Source organism: Lutra lutra, chromosome 8, assembly GCF_902655055.1.
Source record: "Lutra lutra chromosome 8, mLutLut1.2, whole genome shotgun sequence".
Lineage (NCBI taxonomy): Eukaryota > Metazoa > Chordata > Mammalia > Carnivora > Mustelidae > Lutra > Lutra lutra.
This window is the reverse complement of record NC_062285.1, coordinates 17,631,567-17,652,637: the sequence shown is the minus strand read 5'-3', so window position 1 is coordinate 17,652,637 and position 21,071 is coordinate 17,631,567. Positions and strand designations below refer to the sequence as shown.

The following is a 21,071-nucleotide window of genomic DNA, read 5'->3' as shown; positions in this document are numbered from 1 at the left end:
GCTTTCGGCTCAGGTCATGATCCCAGAATCCTGGGATCAAGCCCTGCATCAGGCTCCCTCCCACTTTACATTTCAGGCTGGTGTGAATTTATCATGGCTTCTTCAGCAGTCTGCAATAATCATGCATCTTTTGTCCAAGCCAGAAACTTGGAAGTATCACGTATTCCTCCCTCTTCTTTACAATAATCAGTTTGTCTTGTAAATATGTAGACCTTTCACTTTTTTCTTTCCCTTTGCCATTAGTATTCTCCAGCCTATCCTCACATCTGGCCTACATTCGTATAATAGCTTCCTAAGTGGTCTTCCTGCTTTCCAGGTTGTCTCTTTTTACCCTTTCTTCCCAGTGTAATCAGTGATCCTTCTTTACAAAGTACAAAAACACTGACATTAATGTTCAGATTAAATTCAAAATCCTTAAGATAGTTTATTGGGCTCTTCAGTACTTTTGTCTCTGTTAATCTCCTAGCATTTCCTGACTCTGCTCCCCTCTTGTACTATGGTCATACTGCATTCTCAGTTTTGTCAATGTATCAAACTCTCTTGATTCTGAGCTTCATTTATACAGTTCCTTCCCGTTGGAAAACTCTCCAGTCCTTCTCTTCTACATTCCCTCCAGGCATTTGAGCAGACAATCTGTGATCTGCCTAAGAACCTTCAGATCTCCACTTAGATGTCCCTTTCACCTCGGGTGCCTTCCTTGTGTCTGTCAAGGCCTGGGTTGGATGCTCCATTATATATTTGCAAAGCACCTGCTACTTTCCTTTAGTTGCATGTATCATAATGTGTTACATTTATTCATTTCTCTTGACCGCTTTATAAGTTCCTTGAGGTCAAGGATAATTGGGTTTTCAATACCTTGTATTTTTTTTTAAGATTTTATTTATTTATTTGACAGACAGAGATCACAAGCAGTCAGAGAGGCAGATAGAGAGAGAGGGGGAAGCAGGTTCCCTCCTGAGCAGAGAGCCTGATGCGGGGCTCGATCCCAGCACCCTGGGATCACGACCCGAGCCAAATGCAGAGGCTCCAATCCACTGAGCCACCCAGCTGCCCCTGTACCTTGTATATTCTTAACAGCTATTTCTTGAACGATGAATAATTATTCAGTCCATAGTAATTCTAAAATACATGGTAGAAAGGGGGAAAAGGGAAGTTATAGAGTATTTATTAGAGGACAATGAAAAGTTCTGGAATTGATAGTCATGAATGTTTACACAATTGTACTTAATGCATACCTAATTGTACACTTAAAAATGGTTAAGATGATCAATTTTGTTATGTATATTTTGCTACAATAAAACAAATAAAAATTTTAAAGATTAAAAAACAAGGTGAAGGGGCGCCTGGGTGGCTCAGTGGGTTAGGCCGCTGCCTTTGGCTCAGGTCATGATCTCGGAGTCCTGGGATCGAGCCCCGCATCGGGCTCTCTGCTCTCTCGGGGAGCCTGCTTCCTCCTCTCTCTCTGCCTGCCTCTCTGCCTGCTTGTGATCTCTCTGTCAAATTAAAAAAAAACAAAAAACAAAACAAAAAAAAAACAAGGTGAAGAGGTATTCACAGTAAGCAGAAATCTTTACTAAGACTTATGTGGATCCAAAGGCCCAGTTTGCAGCTACCTGTTTTTAAAGAAACAAAGTTGGGATGTTAACTATCTTTATAAAGCACAGCAGATTGAGGTAATATGTATATAAACTATAGACATGGGGGCACCTGCGTGGCTCAGTGGGTTAAGCCTCTGCCTTCGGCTCAGGTCATGATCCCAGGGTCCTGGGATTGAGCCCCGCATCAGGCTCTCTGCTCAGCGGGGAGCCTGCTTCCCCCCTTCTCTCTATGCCTGCCTCTCTGCCTACTTGTGATCTCTCTCTCTGTGTCAAATAAATAAATAAAATCTTAAAAAAAAAAACTATAGGCATGTAATATGAGAATGGGAGTTTTTTGCTCTTGGAAATGTTTGATATTTCCTTCCTGATTTATGTTAGTAATTGGTGTGCACAATCAAAGTAATCAGGCCTATGTTGTGTTAAAAGAATTTAAAGAGTTGTGATCATTTTGAGGCTTTTTTACAATCTCTTCCACTAGATTATTAGTTTCTTGAGGGAAGGAACTGCCTTTGCTCAGGTGTGTAATGCTATTGCTTGCCAGTTGATAAACAATGATCTATTTTTCAAATGAATGTCTGGGGGCAGGATCAGCAAGGTTGTTTTGTTGGATTGAAATGTAGATATTACAAGCAATGTGTCCAATATTGGCACTGGACCAAGAAAAGTAGAAAAGAAACTCAGAGCTATAAAGTTGGAGGGGAGAGAGATTTATCTCGAAGTTTCAGAAACACTTTCACACCATTTGATCAGTTTTTACAGAAGAAACAATTGTTTTATAGATATGAGAGTATGATATGTAAATTATTATTTTTAATATTTATACCTGGTGGCTTCTTCAATAGAGACCTCACTGAGGTTACTAGCTGTCACTAGAGACCTTGCTTATCAGATATTGTAGTAGCCACTATTCGATGTGCTGTAATTCTTGGGCTCTAAATTTTCATGCATTCATTCACCAAGGATCAATCACCATGGATTCCTAATGGACCAGCAGGTAAGGAAAAATTTCTTTTTATGTTATATATGCTTCTTCTCTGCCTTCTCCCTTCCATGCTTCCTCAGTATTACCTTCCTTCCTTCCTTCATTCCTCTTGTATCATTATCTCTTATTTTTAGGATAGACTTGTAATTAGAATAACAAGGTCTCCAATGCTTAATCTGTGTAAGAGATAAAAACATGTCCTTGGGGATTGATACTTATAAAGCACTAAGAGGCAATTCAAGGGCTAGACATTTGGGCAATATTTTCTCTAATAAAGATGACCTATTCAAACAAAGATATATATTTTTAAAGATTTACTTATTTTATTTTATTTATTATTTATTTCTTTTTAAAGATTTTAGTTATTAATTTGTGTGAGAGAGAGAGCACAAGCAGGGGGAGTGACAGAGGGGAGGTAGAAGCAGGCTCCCCGCTGAGCAAGGAGCCTGAAATGGAACTTGATCCCAGGACCCTGAGACCATGACCTGAGCTGAAGGCAGATGCTTAACAGACTGAGCCACCCAGGTGTCCCTATTTGTTTATTTTAGAGAGAGAGAGAGAGAGAGCTTAAGCAGGGGAAGGGTCAGAGAGAGGGCGGGGAAGAAGCAGACTCCCTATTGAGCACAGAGCCTGACAGGGGACTGGATCTCATAACCCTGAGATAACACATGAGCCAAAATCAAGAGTTAGAGGCTTAACTGACTGAGCCACCCAGGTTCTCCCAAACAAAGATAATTTATTTTATTTTATTTTTTAAGATTTTATGTATTTATTTGACAGAGATCACAATTTTAAGCAGAGAGGCAGGTAGAGAGAGAGAGAGAGGAGGAAGCAGGCTCCCACTGAGCAGAGAACCCGATGTGGGGCTCTATCCCAGGACCCCGAGATCCTGACCTGAGCCAAAGGCAGAGACTTTAACCCACTGAGCCACCCAGGCGCCCCCCAAACAAAGATATTTTAAACTGAAACTTTAGCTTTTACTTTTTTTGAATTTTTGAAAAGTCTTAATACGCTACTGTCTAAGGAATGTAGGAAAAGAATGGTAGAGCAGAGGCATCTGCATAGAGGCCTAACTTTGATATTAAATATAGGGATAGAAGGAAAGGAATTGTGTGTCATTTTATTGATCTTATTTTTCCCGACCAGATGTAGTGGAAAAATGGAGAAGAAAATATGTAAAGCAAAATATTTTTTTGAATATATGGACAGGTGAAATATCTGTAAGTTGGTAAAATATTTTACTGCTAAAACTGCAAGTTGAAATTTTCCAAACTTGGGAGACTTATGTATATTAGCTAAATACTGTAACTAATAACAAACACTTATAATTAAAGTAAACATTACAGGCCTAGATAGATGAATTCATTCTTCAACTTCTTAGCATAGAAGTTCAAAGTTTTTGAGATTTAATCCAAAATGTCCAGGATGTATAACCCAGTATAGATTGATTTTCCAATTATATTTCAAAAGACAATAAGCCACTGCCTTCATACACACACACACACACACACACACACACATCAAATGAGGGGGAAAAAAGGAAATACCAGAATTATCAGGAAAAAATAACATGAACCATAATTGTAATTGTTTTAAAACTATTTGAAGCATACTTATTATACTTTATATTTTTTGACCTTGTTAATGTATTTATTATGAAATTCAAATATATGTTAACAAATTTAGCTCTTATTTTTTAGATTGACTTATTTTCACTTAAAATCATTCACATTTTTTATAAAAATTAAGTTATATTCAGCAACAACCAAAATCAACCCAATTTAAAAATGAGCAGAGGAGTGTGGTGCATAAACAATGAATTCTGGAACACTGAAAAGAAATAAAAAAATAAATCAAAATTTAAATAAAATGAGCAGAGGACTTGAATAGACATTTCAACAAAGAACATGTCCAAATGACCAATATAAGCACATAAAAAGACATTCATTGACATGAGTGCTAGGGAAATGAAAATCAAAACCAAGATGAGATACCACTTCATACCTCTTAGGGTGGCCATTATTCAAAAACAAAAGACAAAAAATAATGAGTGTTGGTAAGGATGTGGAGAAATTTGAACCTTGGTACTTTGTTGCTAAGAATGTAAAATGGTGTAGCTTCTGTGGAAAACAGTCCAGTTTCTAGATAGTGGTGATGATTATACTAAGTTGTACATTTTTTTTTTTTTTAAGATTTTATTTATTTATTTGACAGAGAGAAATCACAAGTAAGCAGAGAGGCAGGCAGAGAGAGAGGAGGAAGCAGGCTCCCTGCTGAGCAGAAAGCCCGATGTGGGGCTTGAACCCAGGACCTGGGATCATGACCTGAGCCGAAGGCAGCGGCTTAACCCACTGAGCCACCCAGGCGCCCCTAAGTTGTACATTTAAAAATGTTGTTTTTGTTATGTGTACCACAATTTAAAAAACTAAAAAAAGAAATCAAGTAATAAAGCAACTACAAAGAAGAAATCAACAAATTGTTTTAAATCCAACTTTCTAGAAAGAGCCCATGTTAACATTTGGTAGTCATTCTAATACCTATTCTGTATTTTAAACTTTTTGTTGTGAGGTAATTCAGAAATTATCACTATAAAAAGCATAGTTAGTAATATTAGCAACACTTATGAGTATAGACTTGTTGATTTGCTGAACATGAGCTATGACCTAGCCATGAGTAGAAGTGCTGTGTGCCTGCAAAGTTAACCAACCTGAGTAGGATTCAGACTTGCAACCGTGGTCTTATGTAAGATGATCTCATCAAGCCACCCTAGCCATAAGAATGATCACTAAATGAAATTGGAAACTGTGAAAAGCCATGGGTCACGTCATTACATGTATCTATGATAAGCCTCATTATTCTCTGCTTATGTTATTGGTAGTACTGTTTATCTTAATTTGTTCTGATCCTAAGTGTTATTATAAATGTTTTCCTTTTATTCTATTTCAAATGTTTCTACATATAACATTATAGAAGCATATTGATAATATTTGCTTTTCTAGATCACTGTGGTATGTTTTTAAAGAAAAGATGTAATAACATCTAGTTGAATAGCCGCCTGCAAATCAAGTGAAGTTTAGAAAGTCAAGGGATGTTTTGTTCCAGTTTGAACTCTGTCATTACCTTTCTTGTAACCTCAGACTAAAACAGCATCATTAAAGCCCAAATAGCAGTTGACTATTTTGGGTATTTTATAGTAAGACAAAGGTACTGTAAAGAGTTGGAATAGCTAGATGACTAAAATGTAATTTTTTTTATCTCTCTTTCCCCACCTCCTCAACTTTCAGTATGTATTATTTATTTAGCAATTATTAATGAAGAATATCTGAATTTCTAACCATGCTCCATTTTTTATTAGTTCTGTGATGATTTCTTAACCTTTCTCAACCTCCATTTCCTCATCTGTAAAATATAATAATAGGGCCAACTTCATAGGTTTTTTATGACAGTTCAGTGAATTAATATGGAAAATAAGTCCTTAAAACAAGATATATGTATAATAAGTGCTGGATAAATATAAGCTAACTTTTACTATTGTTGCTATGAGGATGATAGACCTACTTTGTATTCAACCCTAGAGTGAATATTATACAAGCTAGTAATACAGAATACTAATCTCAAAGAATTTTTTTTTAAGATTTTATTTATTTATTTGACAGAGAGAGACATGGCGAGAGAGGGAACACAAGCAGTAGGAGTGGGAGAGGGAGAGGGAGAGGCAGGCTTCCCACTGAGCAGGGAGCTCGATGTAGGGCTTAGTCTCAGGCCCCTGGGATCATGACCTGAGCGAAGGCAGATGCTTAATGACTGAGACACCCAGGTGCCCCAAAGAATTTGTTTCTTTAGAATAATATCAGAAATCTAAATTTGTATCCCTTCATGAATGTGAGAACTTAACCTGTTGAAATCACAGAAAAGATCCAACAGTTGGAATCAGAGGGGGAAAAAAATGAACAAAATAAATGGAAGACTCCGTAGAGATGAAAGGACCCAAACTGAGCCCGAAAGATAGGGCTCGCAAAGGTTGGGGGAAACCTATACCCAATTTCCTTCTACCCCTTTCCCTATGCTAGGTATGCATTAAACTACATGTTCTACAGTCTTTCTCTGCATTCCTCATGACTGCCCTATCAGGTCACATAGTGACTATTTGCCAAATCAGGGATTTAAACTAACCTAACTCCAAAGCATTTCTTGTCATGCAATGTTCTTGCTTTGATAATCACAGGTTGTATTATTCTTTGTCTTAGCTAGTTAGATGATTCTGAATATACCCCTAGTTTTTAATGGATAATTTTTTTTTTGTCTTTACTGATTTTTCCCTACAATTTTCTTATCTGCATATATGCTGAATTGTATATTTGCTTCTTCATTTAAATTTTGCTGACTTCTGTTCTTTCATAACTACACTCAGGTGTAATGTCTTTGCTGCGGCCTCTTCTTCTGGATGTGGTCCCAACAATTCAACAGACTGCTGCATTGGCTCTTGGGAGACTGGCTAATTATAACGATGACCTAGCAGAAGCAGTGGTGAAGGGTGACATTCTTCCACAGCTTGTTTATTCATTGGCAGAACAGAATGTAAGATTTTTGAAAAAATTAATTATATATTTTTTTGTTTTAGATTTTAAAAAATCTGCTAGTTTGGATACAGTTGCAAGCATATAAGCATTAGAATTTCAGGATGTTAATACAACCTTTAAGTCTTTGAACTAACTGCACATAATAATACCTTTAGGATATTTTAGCTTGGAAGTGATGGGCAGCTTTTTTCTATTACCATTAATATAAGAAAACAGATTACACAATTTTTAGTGGGATTATGTATAAAGCAGTATTTCTGTTTATGAGAGTCTTAAACCTGTAGGATCAGTCTTTGAGAGCTGTATGGAGCCTTAGGCAAATAAAAAGTTGTTTTCAGCAATCCATATATGCAGGCGAAATCTGGTTAGAGGAAACTGTAAGAGACAGTTTGGAAGCAAGGAGGGAGGAGGGAAGCATACAAAAGGAAGGAGAATACATGTAATAGAAGGTTTGATAAAGCATTTTATAACAAGTATGTAAGCATGCCCGTCCTTTTAAGGGTCATCTAAGAGTGCCCCAATTTTTCCCCTTCCTGTCCGTTTCTACTCTATATTTCTGTACAGCACCACCTAGCAATAGTTAAGGACGTTCCTTTAGATAGGGTCTGTTTATTCCATTCTGTTAGTTTATCATAACCTAAGGATATATATTTCTTGACATATTTTTAAGATTAAATTCCTACTTGTGTAACCAAATGACAAACGATCCAACTTAAAAATGGGCAGAAGACTTGAAGAGACATCTATACACATACAAAGAAGATACACACATGGCCAATGAAGATGAAAAGATGTTCAATAGCATAAGTCATTAGGAAATGCAAATCAGAACCACAGGAAGATATTACTTTACCTACTAGCATGGCCATGATAAAAAAAAAAAGAAAGGAAAAAAAAATGAGTGTTTGTGAAGATTTGGAGAAATTGGAGCCCTCACATTGCTGATAGGAATGTAAAATGGCGCAGCTGCTGTAGAAAACAGTCTGGCAGTCAAGTGAAATATAACTACCACATGACCCAGCAATGCAACTCCTACTTAGATTTCCCAAAAAAATTGAAAACAGGTGTTTAAACAAAACTTGTACACAAATGTTTATAGCAGCATTATTCACTATAACAAAAGAATGACTGGATAAACAAAATGTTGGACATCCATATCTTGGAATATTATCAGTCATAAAAAGGAATGAAGTGCTGACACATGCTACAACATGGATTAAACCTTGAAAACATTACACTAAGAGAAAGAAGCCAGATAGAAAGGCTGCTGTTGTATGAGTCCACTTATAGGAAATATATAGAACATGCAGATCCATAGAGACAGAAGCGGATTAGTGATTGCCAGGGGCTGGGGGGAGAGGGGAAAGAAGGGTGACTCCTTAACATGTGTGAGGTTTCTTGTTGGGCTAATGAGAATATTCTGGAACTGGAAGGTGATGTTTGCACAACACCATGAATGTGCTAAATGCCATTGAGTTGTACACTTTAAAATGGTTAAAGTAGTATATGTTACATGTATTTTACCAGAATTTTTTTAAAAATCCCAAATGTTAAAAATTTTGTCCTATTTTTATATATTGGAGAGTCCTTTACTGACTGTCTTATCTCTCTGAGGAGTCTCAGAAATTTTATTTTTCTTGTAGGTGTTCGTTCCTTCTATCGTCAAATACTGTTAGACTTTGTTCTTCCTGGACTCTTAGCTCCTTCTTTCCAGGGCAGGGTCTGTGTTTTGGTATCCCACCAAGAAGGTGCTCAATAGATCTAAATGTGAATGAGTGTCCATTAGTTGTAAAGAGACAAAAAAGTGCTAGGGCAGAAGTGAGGAAAAAGTGAGAATTTGAGTCCGTATTCCCAGGCTTCTGTTTCCTTCATCTACTAGTCCTTTAACTCATTTCTCACAGGATTTAATCTCTTCTTTATGAGGTACAAAGTCCCTGGCATGTCTTTTTTTTTTTAAAAGGCCATTCTTTTGGCGAGGAATGGGAGAGAAGAGAGGAATTTGGAGAAGTGGAAAGTTGGAGAAAGGGGAAATGAGATCAGACGCTGTGAATTATAGGCACTGTAGTTAGCAGTGACTATCGATGGCCAGTAAATTGTGAATTTGAAAATTCTGCCATATAAACAGTCACCTTAGCTTAAGGTGATGACAGAAAATGTATCACCAGTATTTTTCCATGATTGTAAGAAAATAATGCAAAGCTACTTTAAAACTCTCAGTTTTATAGTAAGTTAGTAGATATTTGGTTACCAACATAAAATTAACCTTTATAACAAATATTTTAATATCTGTATATGTTAACATTTATGAAACTAAAGAAATAAATCAAAATATCATTATTGACATACAGTATTTCTTATATCATTAACATATACCAATTTTTGAGATATAATACGTTAAAATATACTTGATGTTTTTTTCTCACTCCTATAATCTTTGTTGTATCTTAATCTTTTAGCCAGAGTAAATAACATACTTTCAAAACAGATGCCATAGTCACGCAGTCACTCTTAGTAGTCACTGTAAAGAAACAGAAGCTTGGAATCTATAATAGGGGGTTATCTGGGTTCTACTAATAAGGGACAGAGACTGTTACTGTGTCATTAGACTAATCTTGAAATAATAGTGAGTGTTATAGTCAAATACTTCCTAATACATTTAATTTTTTTTAGTTATATGAAGAAAAACATGTTAATCTTGTGTTTCAGTTTTATTATTTCTCAATCTGATAAAATTTCATATAAAAATTTTATAAGTGTGAAACATTACTTAACATTCACCTAACAGTAAGTCATTTGTATTTATTATTTTAAAAAAGCATTTCTGAGAAGGGATAAATAACATGTCTCCTTGTTTGGTTAGTTTATTCACCAGGAAAGGTTTTAAAAGGTATCACGGGTGTTTCGCCTTTATGTTTATCCAACAATTGGTAGTGCATTTTGAAACATGGTTGTTATTTCAGGATAACGTGGGACACCAAAAGATTAGTTGAGGTCATGAAAGGCCTACATGCTTAGAGACTGAGGGCAAGTAACGGAAATGAATTTGTCAGTGGAAAGTTTTGTTGCACATGCTAACAATCTAAGAGTTCCCATGGGTCAAACAAATACTTTTCAGTGTGATACAGATACAGAAAATTTCACTATTTTATGAATTGGTAGGAAATATAATGTTTATAATTCATTTCATACAATTTCCAAATGAATGTTTCAGAATAGAACATTTGAAATGTCATTTGAGACTTATATTATTTCAGTTTAGTTACTGAACAAAAGCAGTAGGGAAACATCAAAAAATGATTTTGCAGGGTGTTTTTCATCCTTTGGATTTAAAACCTGTTGAGCTTTATTTATATTAATGTCATTTTTATGTTGGTCTTGGTATACTTTAACTTTTGGTTTTATAACTGCCTAACTCTGAGTTTTATCTATTTTATCATTGTAGCGTTTTTACAAGAAAGCAGCTGCCTTTGTGTTACGAGCAGTTGGTAAACATTCTCCTCAACTAGCTCAGGCCATAGTTGATTGCGGAGCACTGGATACGCTGGTGATATGCTTGGAAGATTTTGACCCTGGAGTCAAGGAGGCTGCAGCTTGGGCACTTGGATATATTGCAAGACACAATGCAGGTAATGGAGCATATCTGAAAACAGGATTATTAAAATTTAGATTTATTAGGTAAATCTGGTTTTCCTTAGTGAACTATGGATGCAGTTTTAATGATGTTTCCTTACATTATGTGAGATAAGTTTTGAATGATGGCCAAGTTATTTGGATCACAAATAACTTTTGTTTTTGGAAACAAAAACCTACACATTTCAGTCTTGGAAGAAGATATATGCAAATGACATATCTGATTAAGGGTTAATATCCAAAATCTATAAAGAACTTATCAAACTTAACACCCCAAAAAACAAATTATCCAGTTAAGAAGTGGGCAGAAGACATGAATAGACATTTTTCCGAAGAAGACATCCAGATGGCTAACAGACACATGAAAGGATGCTCACCATCACTCATCATCAGGAAAATACCAATCAAAACCACAATGAGATACCACCTCACACCGTCAGAACGCTAAAATTAACAACATAGGAAACAACAGATGTTGATGAGGATGTGGAGAAAGGGGAACCCTCTTTCTCCAACAGTGTTGGTGGGAATGCACACTAGTTCAGTCACTCTGGAAAACAGTATGGAGTTTCCTAAAGAAGTTAAAAATAGAACTACCCTATGATCTAGCAATTGCACTAAGTATTTACCCATGGGATACAAAAATACTGATTTGAAGGGGCACACATACCTTGGTGTTTATAGCAGCATGATTAACAATAGTCAAATTATGGAAAGAACCCAAATATCCATCAACTGGTGAATGCATAAAGAAGATTTGGTATATTGCTGGAGGGAGATGGGTGAACAAAGGGGGGTAATTGGGTAGTGGGCATTAAGGAGGGCACTTAATGTAATGAGCACTAGGGGTTATATACAAGTGATGAACCACTAATTCTACCCCTGAAACTAATAATACACTATATGTTAACTAACTTGAATTTAAATAAAATCTATAAATAAATAAAATTAATACAAATCTTCATATATATATATATATATATATATATATATATCTTACGTGTACATATATAATGGAATGGAATGTTACTTGGCCATCAAAAGAAATGAAGAATGAAATTTTGCCATTTTCTCTTAAGAAAAAGGGGGGTGGTGCCTGGGTGGCTCAGTGGGTTAAGCCTTTGCCTTCAGCTCAGGTCATGATCCCAGGTCCCTGGGATCAAGCCCTGTATCGGGCTCTCTGCTCAGCAGGGAGCCTGCTTCCTCCTCTTTCTCTGCCTGCCTCTCTGCCTACTTGTGATCTCTGTCTGTCAAATAAATAAATAAAATCTTAAAAAAAAAAAAAGAAATTTTGCCATTTGCAGTGATGTGGATGGAGCTAGAGAGTATTATGGTAAGCAAAATAAGTCAGTCAGAGAAAGAAAAATACCATATGATTTCACTCATATGTGGAATTTAAGAAACAAAACATAAACATAGGGGAAGGGAAGAAAAAGAGAGAAGGAAGCAAACCATAAGCGTCTCTAAACTATAGAGAACAACTGAGGGTTGCTGGAGGGGAGGTGGGTGGGTGATGGGCTAAATGGACGGTAGATATTAAGGAGGGCACTTGTGATGAGCACTGGGTGTTACATGTAAGTGATGAATCACTAAATTCTACTCCTGAAACCAATATTACACTATATGTTAACTAAAAATTAGAATAAAAATTTGAAAAGAAAAAAAAAACACTACACATTTCAGTCCTTATCCTAGTTATTAGAAAAGAAATTTGAAGATAGAAAGAGACAGGTAGTGGGGAGTAAGGAGAGTGAGATATTGATGAATTCTCAAAGATGTTGGTAAATCGGTTTTCATGATAGGGGTGTTCTAAACCAGGCAGGAGACTTAGCACATGAATGAATAATGAATAATGAATAATAATGAAGAGATATGGACATGATAACCTTATAGAATATATTTGTATTGATCCCATATTGGGCAAAAGGGAGGAGAAAGAGGAGTACTTCCGCTTATAAACTGACAGCTCAATGAAGTCATCAAGAAGGACATGGACCTCTTATGTGAAGTTCATGCTGACACACCTGATTGGTAAAGAATATAGAGGGAACAAAATTGCCCCCACCACTTTACAGAAGTTGCTAAACAATATGAACAAATAATACAACAAGAAAATACAATTTTAAAACATACGTAAAAATGATCAACTTCGCTAGTAATCAACTGCATATTAAAACATCAGTGAAGATGTCTTTCCCCACTTATTATTTTTTAATAAAAATATCTTTATTTTTATTAAAAGTGAAAAAAGAGTAAAGCTGAAATATAGCCAAATGATTAAGAGCACTGTGGCATTAGACAGAATCTGAGTTTGAGTCCAACTTCTACCACTTAGTTTCTGTATAACCTTGGACCTGGCTTTTAAACTTCCTGAACATTGACTTCCTCATCTGCAAAAGATGGTACCCAAAAGTGGGTGTTTCAGAAATCTGTTGTGAGCTCAATGAGATAATATATGCCGAGCACTTAGACCAGTACTTGGTATATGGTAAATATTCAATAAATATAAAATATTAGTATTAATACTGAAGGTTAGAGAAGACGTGATGTTTATGGCCATTGGTGGAGGCACTACAATTGTTTAAACTTGTGGAAAGCAGTTTGGCATAACTAATCTAAGTCATGAAAGAGTTCATGGTTACTCTAAAAAGCCCACTTTGGGAATTCATTCTAAGGGAAGAATCCCACAGAATGAGAAACTTATATTCATGCAAATGTTATTATAGTATTATTTGTAATATCAAAAACCCTCAAATATTTGGCAGGACTTTAGTGGTTAAATTATGGTGGTTTTTACTTAATGGAATTTCACTTGGCAAATTAAAAAGATAATTATGAATCCTACATGGTAATATGGAAACATGATTGTAATGTAAAAAAAGAGATAAAATTATATATTGCAAGATAATAATGTAAAATATGTGTGAACATCAATTACAAAGAAATATATGTTTGTGTTACTAGGGTGATAGAATTAAGGATATATTTTCTTTGCTTTCCAGATTTTTCAGTGTACGTGTGTATATGTAAAACAATAGCTACCACTCATGGAGTGCTTACTGTGTGCCTGGCTCTGTGCAGTATGCTTCCGATATATTATCTCATTTTGATTATAACTACCCATAGAGTATGAAAGAAAATGGTACAAAAATAAATGGAGAAAGAAAACTATTGTCATGCTTAGATTGATTCTGAATTAGTATATTAAAATGATTTCCTTAATATCTGGATTTTGGTTTTACAAATAGGATCACCTTAGGACTATTGTTTAATATATGTTGATAGAGGAAACTAAGGCAGTTTTTTCCTTTTTGAGATTCATTTATTTGTTAAAGAGAGAGAGGATGGGGGAGGAAGGGGCAGAGAGAGAGAGAATCTCAAGCAGACTCCCCACTGAGCGTGGAGCCAACAGGGGGCTTGCTTCCATGACCCCAAGATTATGACCTGAGCCCAAATCAAGAGTTGGTTGCTTAACCAACTGATCCACCCAGACGTCTCTAAGGCAGTGTTTTAAATCAGAAGCTGGTTTCACAGGAAGCTGGTTGTCATATTTAGTTTTGGGTTTTTGTTGTTGTTGTTGTTGTTACTTTTGGTCAGAGGACTTTATTGCAAACAGATTATAACATGAGTATTTCAAAAGGTGCTGCAAAGGAGTTTTGAGGGACTTCCGTACAGATATACTCTCAGGCAGGTGTCTATAGATAACCTTTCTAAATCTCCCTTTTGTTGAGTCTGAGGCTAAATGATTATAGTTCATAAATAGGATCCATGTTAAGGATTTCATTCCAATTTCTTGCTATAATCTGGCTCTCACATGGAATTCCCACTGTAATTTCAATATTTCACAGTAGTTAGGGATCTGGGACCCAGAAGCTCCCAGAAGAGATTACTGCATAGATTTCTTTGAAGGAAAGGGAATTGATGCCCAGTAGGCAATAAAAGAAATCATCGTTCACATCCTGAATCAGTGAGAATAGAAGGTTTACCTCTAAATAACCCGATTTCTCTTTCAATGATTTCCTAAAGATACAATATGTTAGATTAATGGGAGGACATTCATTCAGTGTTTTGTTCTTAGTATTAAAAGAATGTTTTATTAGGCAGTTCAAGAAATAGAGACCTTAAATGGAAATGCAAAAGAAATAAAGTATACCTTTAAGGGCAATAGAAGGAAAAGGTTTTGTGTCTAGGAAACAAAAATAAAGTAAGTGTGCAATTAGTAGAAGAGAAAAATCAATAGGCACCATCTGTCTTGTTTTTATTTGAACAATTCAATTTCTGAAAGTTACTTCTATGTGTAGATTTTAAAGCATTTTATATAATCAAAGGGAACTAGGGATTAACAACCCAAAATTGTGTGAGGTTTCTTTTCTTTTTAAACTCCGTATAAATCGTGTCATTAAATTTCTATGGTTGAATCACCAGTCACTGAATATTCTTGATGTAGTACTTCTTACTTTGAAGGTAAATAAGGTATTTCTTTATATTTCCTCTGGCTTTTTAAATAAAAGCTGAGGTGACTTCTACTGGTTCTTCCTTCTTGCTGGGTTCTCCTACTCCTCAGCATTATTCTGTTAACATATTTACCTCACCAATGTCACCCTCTCTCATTGTTTCTGAGGATTATTCTTGCTTTTGGAGATACAAGGGATGAGGCACAGAGCCTGTGTGGACTGGAAGTGTGAGGGGCGAGGAAGAAGGAACCATGGGTCTCTGCAGGTGCAGCGTTTCCATGTGGAGGAGCCCAGAGAGGCACTTGGCCCTCTCCAGGCCCTGCTCCCCATTGGCAGCCTTTCTCTTGGTTCCACACTGTGTGGAGTACAGCAGCCTCTCCAATGACCTTGTAGCGGGGGTGTGGCCACAGTGAGAGTAGGACTTGTGACTAAGGTGAGAGCAGTAGCCTGGCTGGAGGGATGAAGAAGGAGGAGCCGTACCAGGGTTTTGTGGGAATAATTTTCCACATTAGGGCTCAAAAATAAGTTTTAAGTGTTTCTTGTGGGGGCTTTGGCTGGATATGCCATCTCTTAGAAACTTTTGCTGTCTCAGAGTAAACTTTGTTCTCAAGCCTGGCAAAGAGGAATACAGTACATTTGGTTAGGTGTTCTAAAACATTTTAATCATTAATATAATTGTCATATTATATAGATGAGGGAACTGAAGTAGAGAGGGGAAAGATTTATTCTGGCCAGGCAACGATTTATAGTGTAACTGCTTGGCAATTACTCAAAATCTTTCAGAGATTCTTCCTTTTTATAGTGTGAGAAAGTAAAGTGTATGAGAGCCCATCATTCTTCATTTTAAGCTCCTTGTTGTATCTGAAAGTCTTGCCAGATACCTCTGTTTTTAATCCCTGATGGCTGGTTTCCACATGTGTGACTATCCTTTCTCCTGTAGACTTGATTGATGTCCACAGGACTAAATCAAATGAGAGATTTCCATCCCAGCTCAATGGCAGTCAGGAGATGAGAGTGCCAAGATGAGCAGTGCTGACAGGAATTGGCTGGTTTGGACACTACAGAAACATTTAGTAGATTATATTCTGTTTGCTAAACAGATAATATAAAGAAAGAATCCAGATTGAGCTGGCCAGCCTGGTTCTTTTATGTCTTATATAGAATGATGACATGATAAAAAGAAAAGAGCATTTTAAAATTCAGAATTTTTACGAATATTCTTCTCATGTCACCCATCTATAAATACCAATAGGCTAAATCATGTGGAACAGGCTTAAGAAGCAGTAACTAACTTTTGAAAAATCCACATATTCATGACAAATATCTGAGATAACAAGGGACCTTGTGTTGTGGGAATGAAGGGGTGAAGGGGACTACAGCCTGGTAATTAAAAATTATTTTAAAAGCCCTGCAGACAACTGTCTTTACTGATGCCTGTAGATAATAATGTTGATTTTTTGCTGACTTTTTGTTTTTACACCTCCTTTTATCTTGGAGGGGTTGAGGAACACATAAGCATAGAGGCAAATGAGATATATGGGATTGTATGTATTACATGTTATACCTCTTTTGATCCTAACATTGATTTCCACAAATAAATCTTCTACTTATTTAAATGTTGGTAAAAAAAGGTGAAGTGAAATAAATGTTTCATCTGTTTTCTTTCAGCATGGAGACCAAGTGTGTTAAACAAAGTAACACTTTAATTATAACTACTCCATAGTTACCTCATTTGTTAGTCATTTTTAGGGTGTATGTGCGCTAGTAGAAGAAAAAATATGTTGTCAGTTCTTCTGTATTTTTATTTATTGTGATTTTTAAAGTTATAAATTCTTGGTTGATAAAATCTTCTGAGGTTATTTTTGTGCATGTTCTTTTAGAATTCAGAATATAGAACAATACCATATAATCTTGTAATCTCAAATTCCCAAATCACCAAGACTATTAACTTTATGTATGAGGCCAGAGAATAATTTCTTTTTCGTCATCATCATCATCATCATCATCAAAAAGTATCTGAGACACTTATGTGTGTGTTACCGTGTCTTCAAAGTAAAATAATTTGACTAATATCTTATCTCTAGGATTTTACAGTCTAAGAGAAAAATTGATAGGTGCATAAACGTCATCTGCACAGCTGGGCACATTAGACAGAAATACTATGCTGTCTTAAGAGTACATATATAGTATACTGGGTGATTCTAAGTTGAACCAAGTGAAAAATGAATTACGAGTGATGCTTTTTGTACCATCACGGGAAGGGAAATCTTTATATTATTCTTAAGAACCTAGTTACCTCCAGGTAACTGCTGGACAGACTTTGGGCATAGAAATAAAAAGAAATGACATTGATAGTGCAGTTATAGGAGAAAGGAAAGCCCTCTACTCACTAAAATACTTTGTCTACCTGATGCCACCTAATATTCTTTTAGCCTGAGGCTTTGTTTTTGTCTGGTGCAAGTATCTGCACAAGAAATGTCATGAAATGGTGTGCTGAGTAGATCCAGAGAAGGGTATTTTTATCCCACTGGTTCGGAAATAAATCAGGTTTGAACAGTGGATCATAACACATTTTGGGGATTTGAATTTGGTTTATTTTCCAATCACTAGAGTATAAAACCTTCTAAAACACCTTTTAGATGTTGGGGGGGGCTCTTTATTTACATTTGAATTTCTAGAATTGCATTAGTCTTAGCGTAGTTGACTGAAATTCAGAAGTACTGCAATTAAGCATTTCACAAACATCCATGGACAAGAGAATTTCCTTCTTAAAAGCTTAGGACTTTGTTAGCATTAGAATCTTTGAGGGTGCCTTGGTGGTGAGGTCCGTTGAGACTTCCCCTCTTGGTTTCTTGGTTTCTACTCAGGTTATGAGGGGTGGTGAGGTCGAGCCCCATGTCTGGCTCTGTGCTCAGCAGGGAGTCTGCTTGAGACTCTCTCTCTGCCCCTCCCTGCCACCTTAAAAAAAAAAAAAAAGGATTGTACTTTGAAGTAAGCCATGTTCATCATCTTATTATCTTATCATAAATCTTAAAATCCATTGTCAACAGGGAAAATAGTTATTGCTTGATTACCATGTTATCTGGCTGATTTTGCAGTTAACTTTTGGCCTACTTTGCTCTCATCTGTGACTGTAGATGAACTCACTTGCTCTAAAAATGTAGTGTAAGTTAATTGCATCAAAGTGTTTTGCTCAAGAAAGGACCTCTGACCTTGAAAAGGTATTAACTGAAGTTATTTAACTACTTGTACAATAATTCTATTACTAGCCATTTCTCTGTATCTCCTTTGGTTTTAAGCTACAACTTTACCAATATGGTCATGCACTAGTCACATGTTACTGTCACATACTTGAATGGGGACGAGGGGATCTGAGGAACTAAGTTGTTATCTACTTCTAATATAAATTTAAAAATTGATAAACTAGTGCAATTACTGGAGATTTTTAAGGTGTGATCAAAGCAACCTGAGTGTGAATCTACTTTCTCAGCTGTAGACTTTTTGAAATCTAAATACGGATTGAGTATTTCCAGTGAAGATTTAGCAGCCAAACTGAGATGTACCATAAGTGCAAAACACACACTAGATTTCCAAGAATTGATATGAAAAAAAGAATGTGAAATATCTCATTAAACTTTTTGAATATTGATTGCATGTTGAAATTATAATCTTTTGGATATACTGTTTTAAATAGTGTATTTATTAAAATTTATTTCTCCTATTTTTGCTTTTTAATTGTAGCTATTAGAATTAGCATGCCAGTGCTTTGTGTTTATTTGTTAAAAGGCGATATAGTGGTAATACTGTGATCTTAAAAAGTCATTCATAATATTCATGTTTATTAATCAGTGTAACTAAACTGTAGTATGCAGTAAGTTAAGGAATTTGGAACTAAAAATACCATTTGGGGAGAAGTAAGTGGTGATTCAACTTTGAGCAATCTCTTACTCTATGTAAGGACTAACATGCACTTTCTATGTAAAGTGACCAGACTGCCAGACTCACACATGATGAGGCATGATGGTAGAGACATCTACTTATAAAATAACCAATTCTGTAGTCCGTATTAGGTTGGTGTACATTAGGTTGACTTACATGCAATCACCTATATTCAGTTGGTTTTGATTTAACAAAAATAGCAGTTTCATGTGGTTTAACCTAAAAATAGCAAGAACTTAAAAAGTGTCAACACTCTCCCCCTTAGTAATTGTAGCTCTGAGCCACTATCATAAGTAGATACACACATGCATGTGTGTTTGTGTAACCAGTGGAGTTCTAGCTTACCCAGTGGCAGTCAGCCTCCAAGATGCCCCACAGAGTTCCTTGTGTCCTCATATTCACACCCTTGTATGGGCCCCTCCAACATCATGCCAGGATTGGTCTATGTGGCCTCTAGAATATGGCAGCAGTGATGGCAGGTTACTTCTGAGGATAGGTGACCAGATAAATAGATTGAAGTATCTGTCCCAGGGCTGTTCTCCCTTTGCTGTCTCTCATTACCTGTTCTGGGGAAATCCAGCTGCTATGACACAAGGATAGTTAGACAACCTAGGGAAAGGCCCACGTGGTGAGGAGCTGAGGTTCCAACAACCAGTAAGAAACTGGAGCTCCCCAAGTTTGAAGCTGCTGAGTTGGATCATTTGTTACACAGCAATAGATGACTGATACATAATCTTAATGCACAAAGAGGTTCACTACACTGTACTTCATAATGGCCCAAACCATAATCAAACAAAACAATTAAATGTTCTAAAGCAGGGGAATGGTTCAGTAAATTATGGCATATATTTACTCAGTGGGATATTATGCAATTATTAAAATGTTGAGCTGAATTCATCCTCAGGAATAAATGTGGGCAGTGGAAACCTGTGGGAAGCTTCTAGGAACCACTCAGAGGGAACCTTGACTAGGGGTCACTTTTATAAAAGAACCTGGCAAACTTTCTAATAATCATCTGGTGTTTCATTTGTCTCCCTTTTCTGTTTCCTCTTGTGGTGTGTTCCTGAAGAGAGTTCAGCAGAGCCCCAGCCGCCCTTGACTGTCCAGCCTTCTCCTGCTGCCTTTGCCTGAGCAGCTCGAAGGCAGGGACTTAAAACTGGGCTGGAGCAAAGAAAGTGTGCCAGGGATGTCGCAATCATAAAAGGCACCCTTTCTGCTTCAGTTTACTCTTTTTGAAGCAGCACGCAAAACTGTAGGCAGAGTGAAGCTGCAGCTGTGGCTGCAGTATTATATGCTCATCTAGCAACTGGAAAACAAAATGAAAACATTTCTAGGTACAAAAAGTAAATTTTGTAAAAGATCTGATTCCCAGTAGTTAATCATCAGTCTCTTTGTGGATAGAGCGCCACGAACCCTCTTCATAGCTTTTGCCTCCTAATATTCAGTTTAGTCTTAGCTGTGAAGTCATTATAAGTTGAAAACAAAAAATTGCCAAAATTTGGGTGTTTTAAAAATTGCTCTAGATCTTATGTTACCTATTAGCTTCCAAAGCCATCCCCAAGTCTCTGATTTCCCACATTTCTCTTTCTCTTGTCTCCACTACTTCTCCTTAACCATATTTTGAAGCTGCTTTTTATATTTGAGCCCTGTAAGTGAGCCGTCCATCCCAGCTGATTGTAATTTCTTACTAGGGCACCATTAACTCCAGATCAATGGCTTACTTGACTCACTTGACTTTTTAAAGGAGTCAGAATTATTTAACCTTCAAAGCATACATATGGATGTTAACCCTTCATCGCTCAAACTCTCAACCCACGTGTACAAGTTAGACCGATGGCTCTGAGGACTGGAGGGATGTAGTGTGGAGATAACGAGAGCAGGAAAAATG

At 36.4% G+C, this 21,071-nt stretch overlaps 1 protein-coding gene across 4 annotated transcripts in view; it reads left to right on the top strand.

The window, feature by feature from the left end:
• Positions 1–21,071, top strand: part of SPAG6 (sperm associated antigen 6) — a 62,914-nt gene that overhangs the window by 9,857 nt on the left and 31,986 nt on the right. For 2 of the 4 annotated variants that reach the window (XM_047742947.1, XM_047742945.1), the window contains exons 3-4: positions 6,992–7,158; positions 10,603–10,786. In XM_047742947.1, coding sequence (XP_047598903.1) covers positions 6,992–7,158; positions 10,603–10,786 — 351 coding nt within the window. Of the gene's footprint in view, positions 1–2,540; positions 2,593–6,991; positions 7,159–10,602; positions 10,787–21,071 lie in introns of those variants that run through there. The other 2 variants (XM_047742944.1, XM_047742946.1) reach the window with 2 other exon arrangements.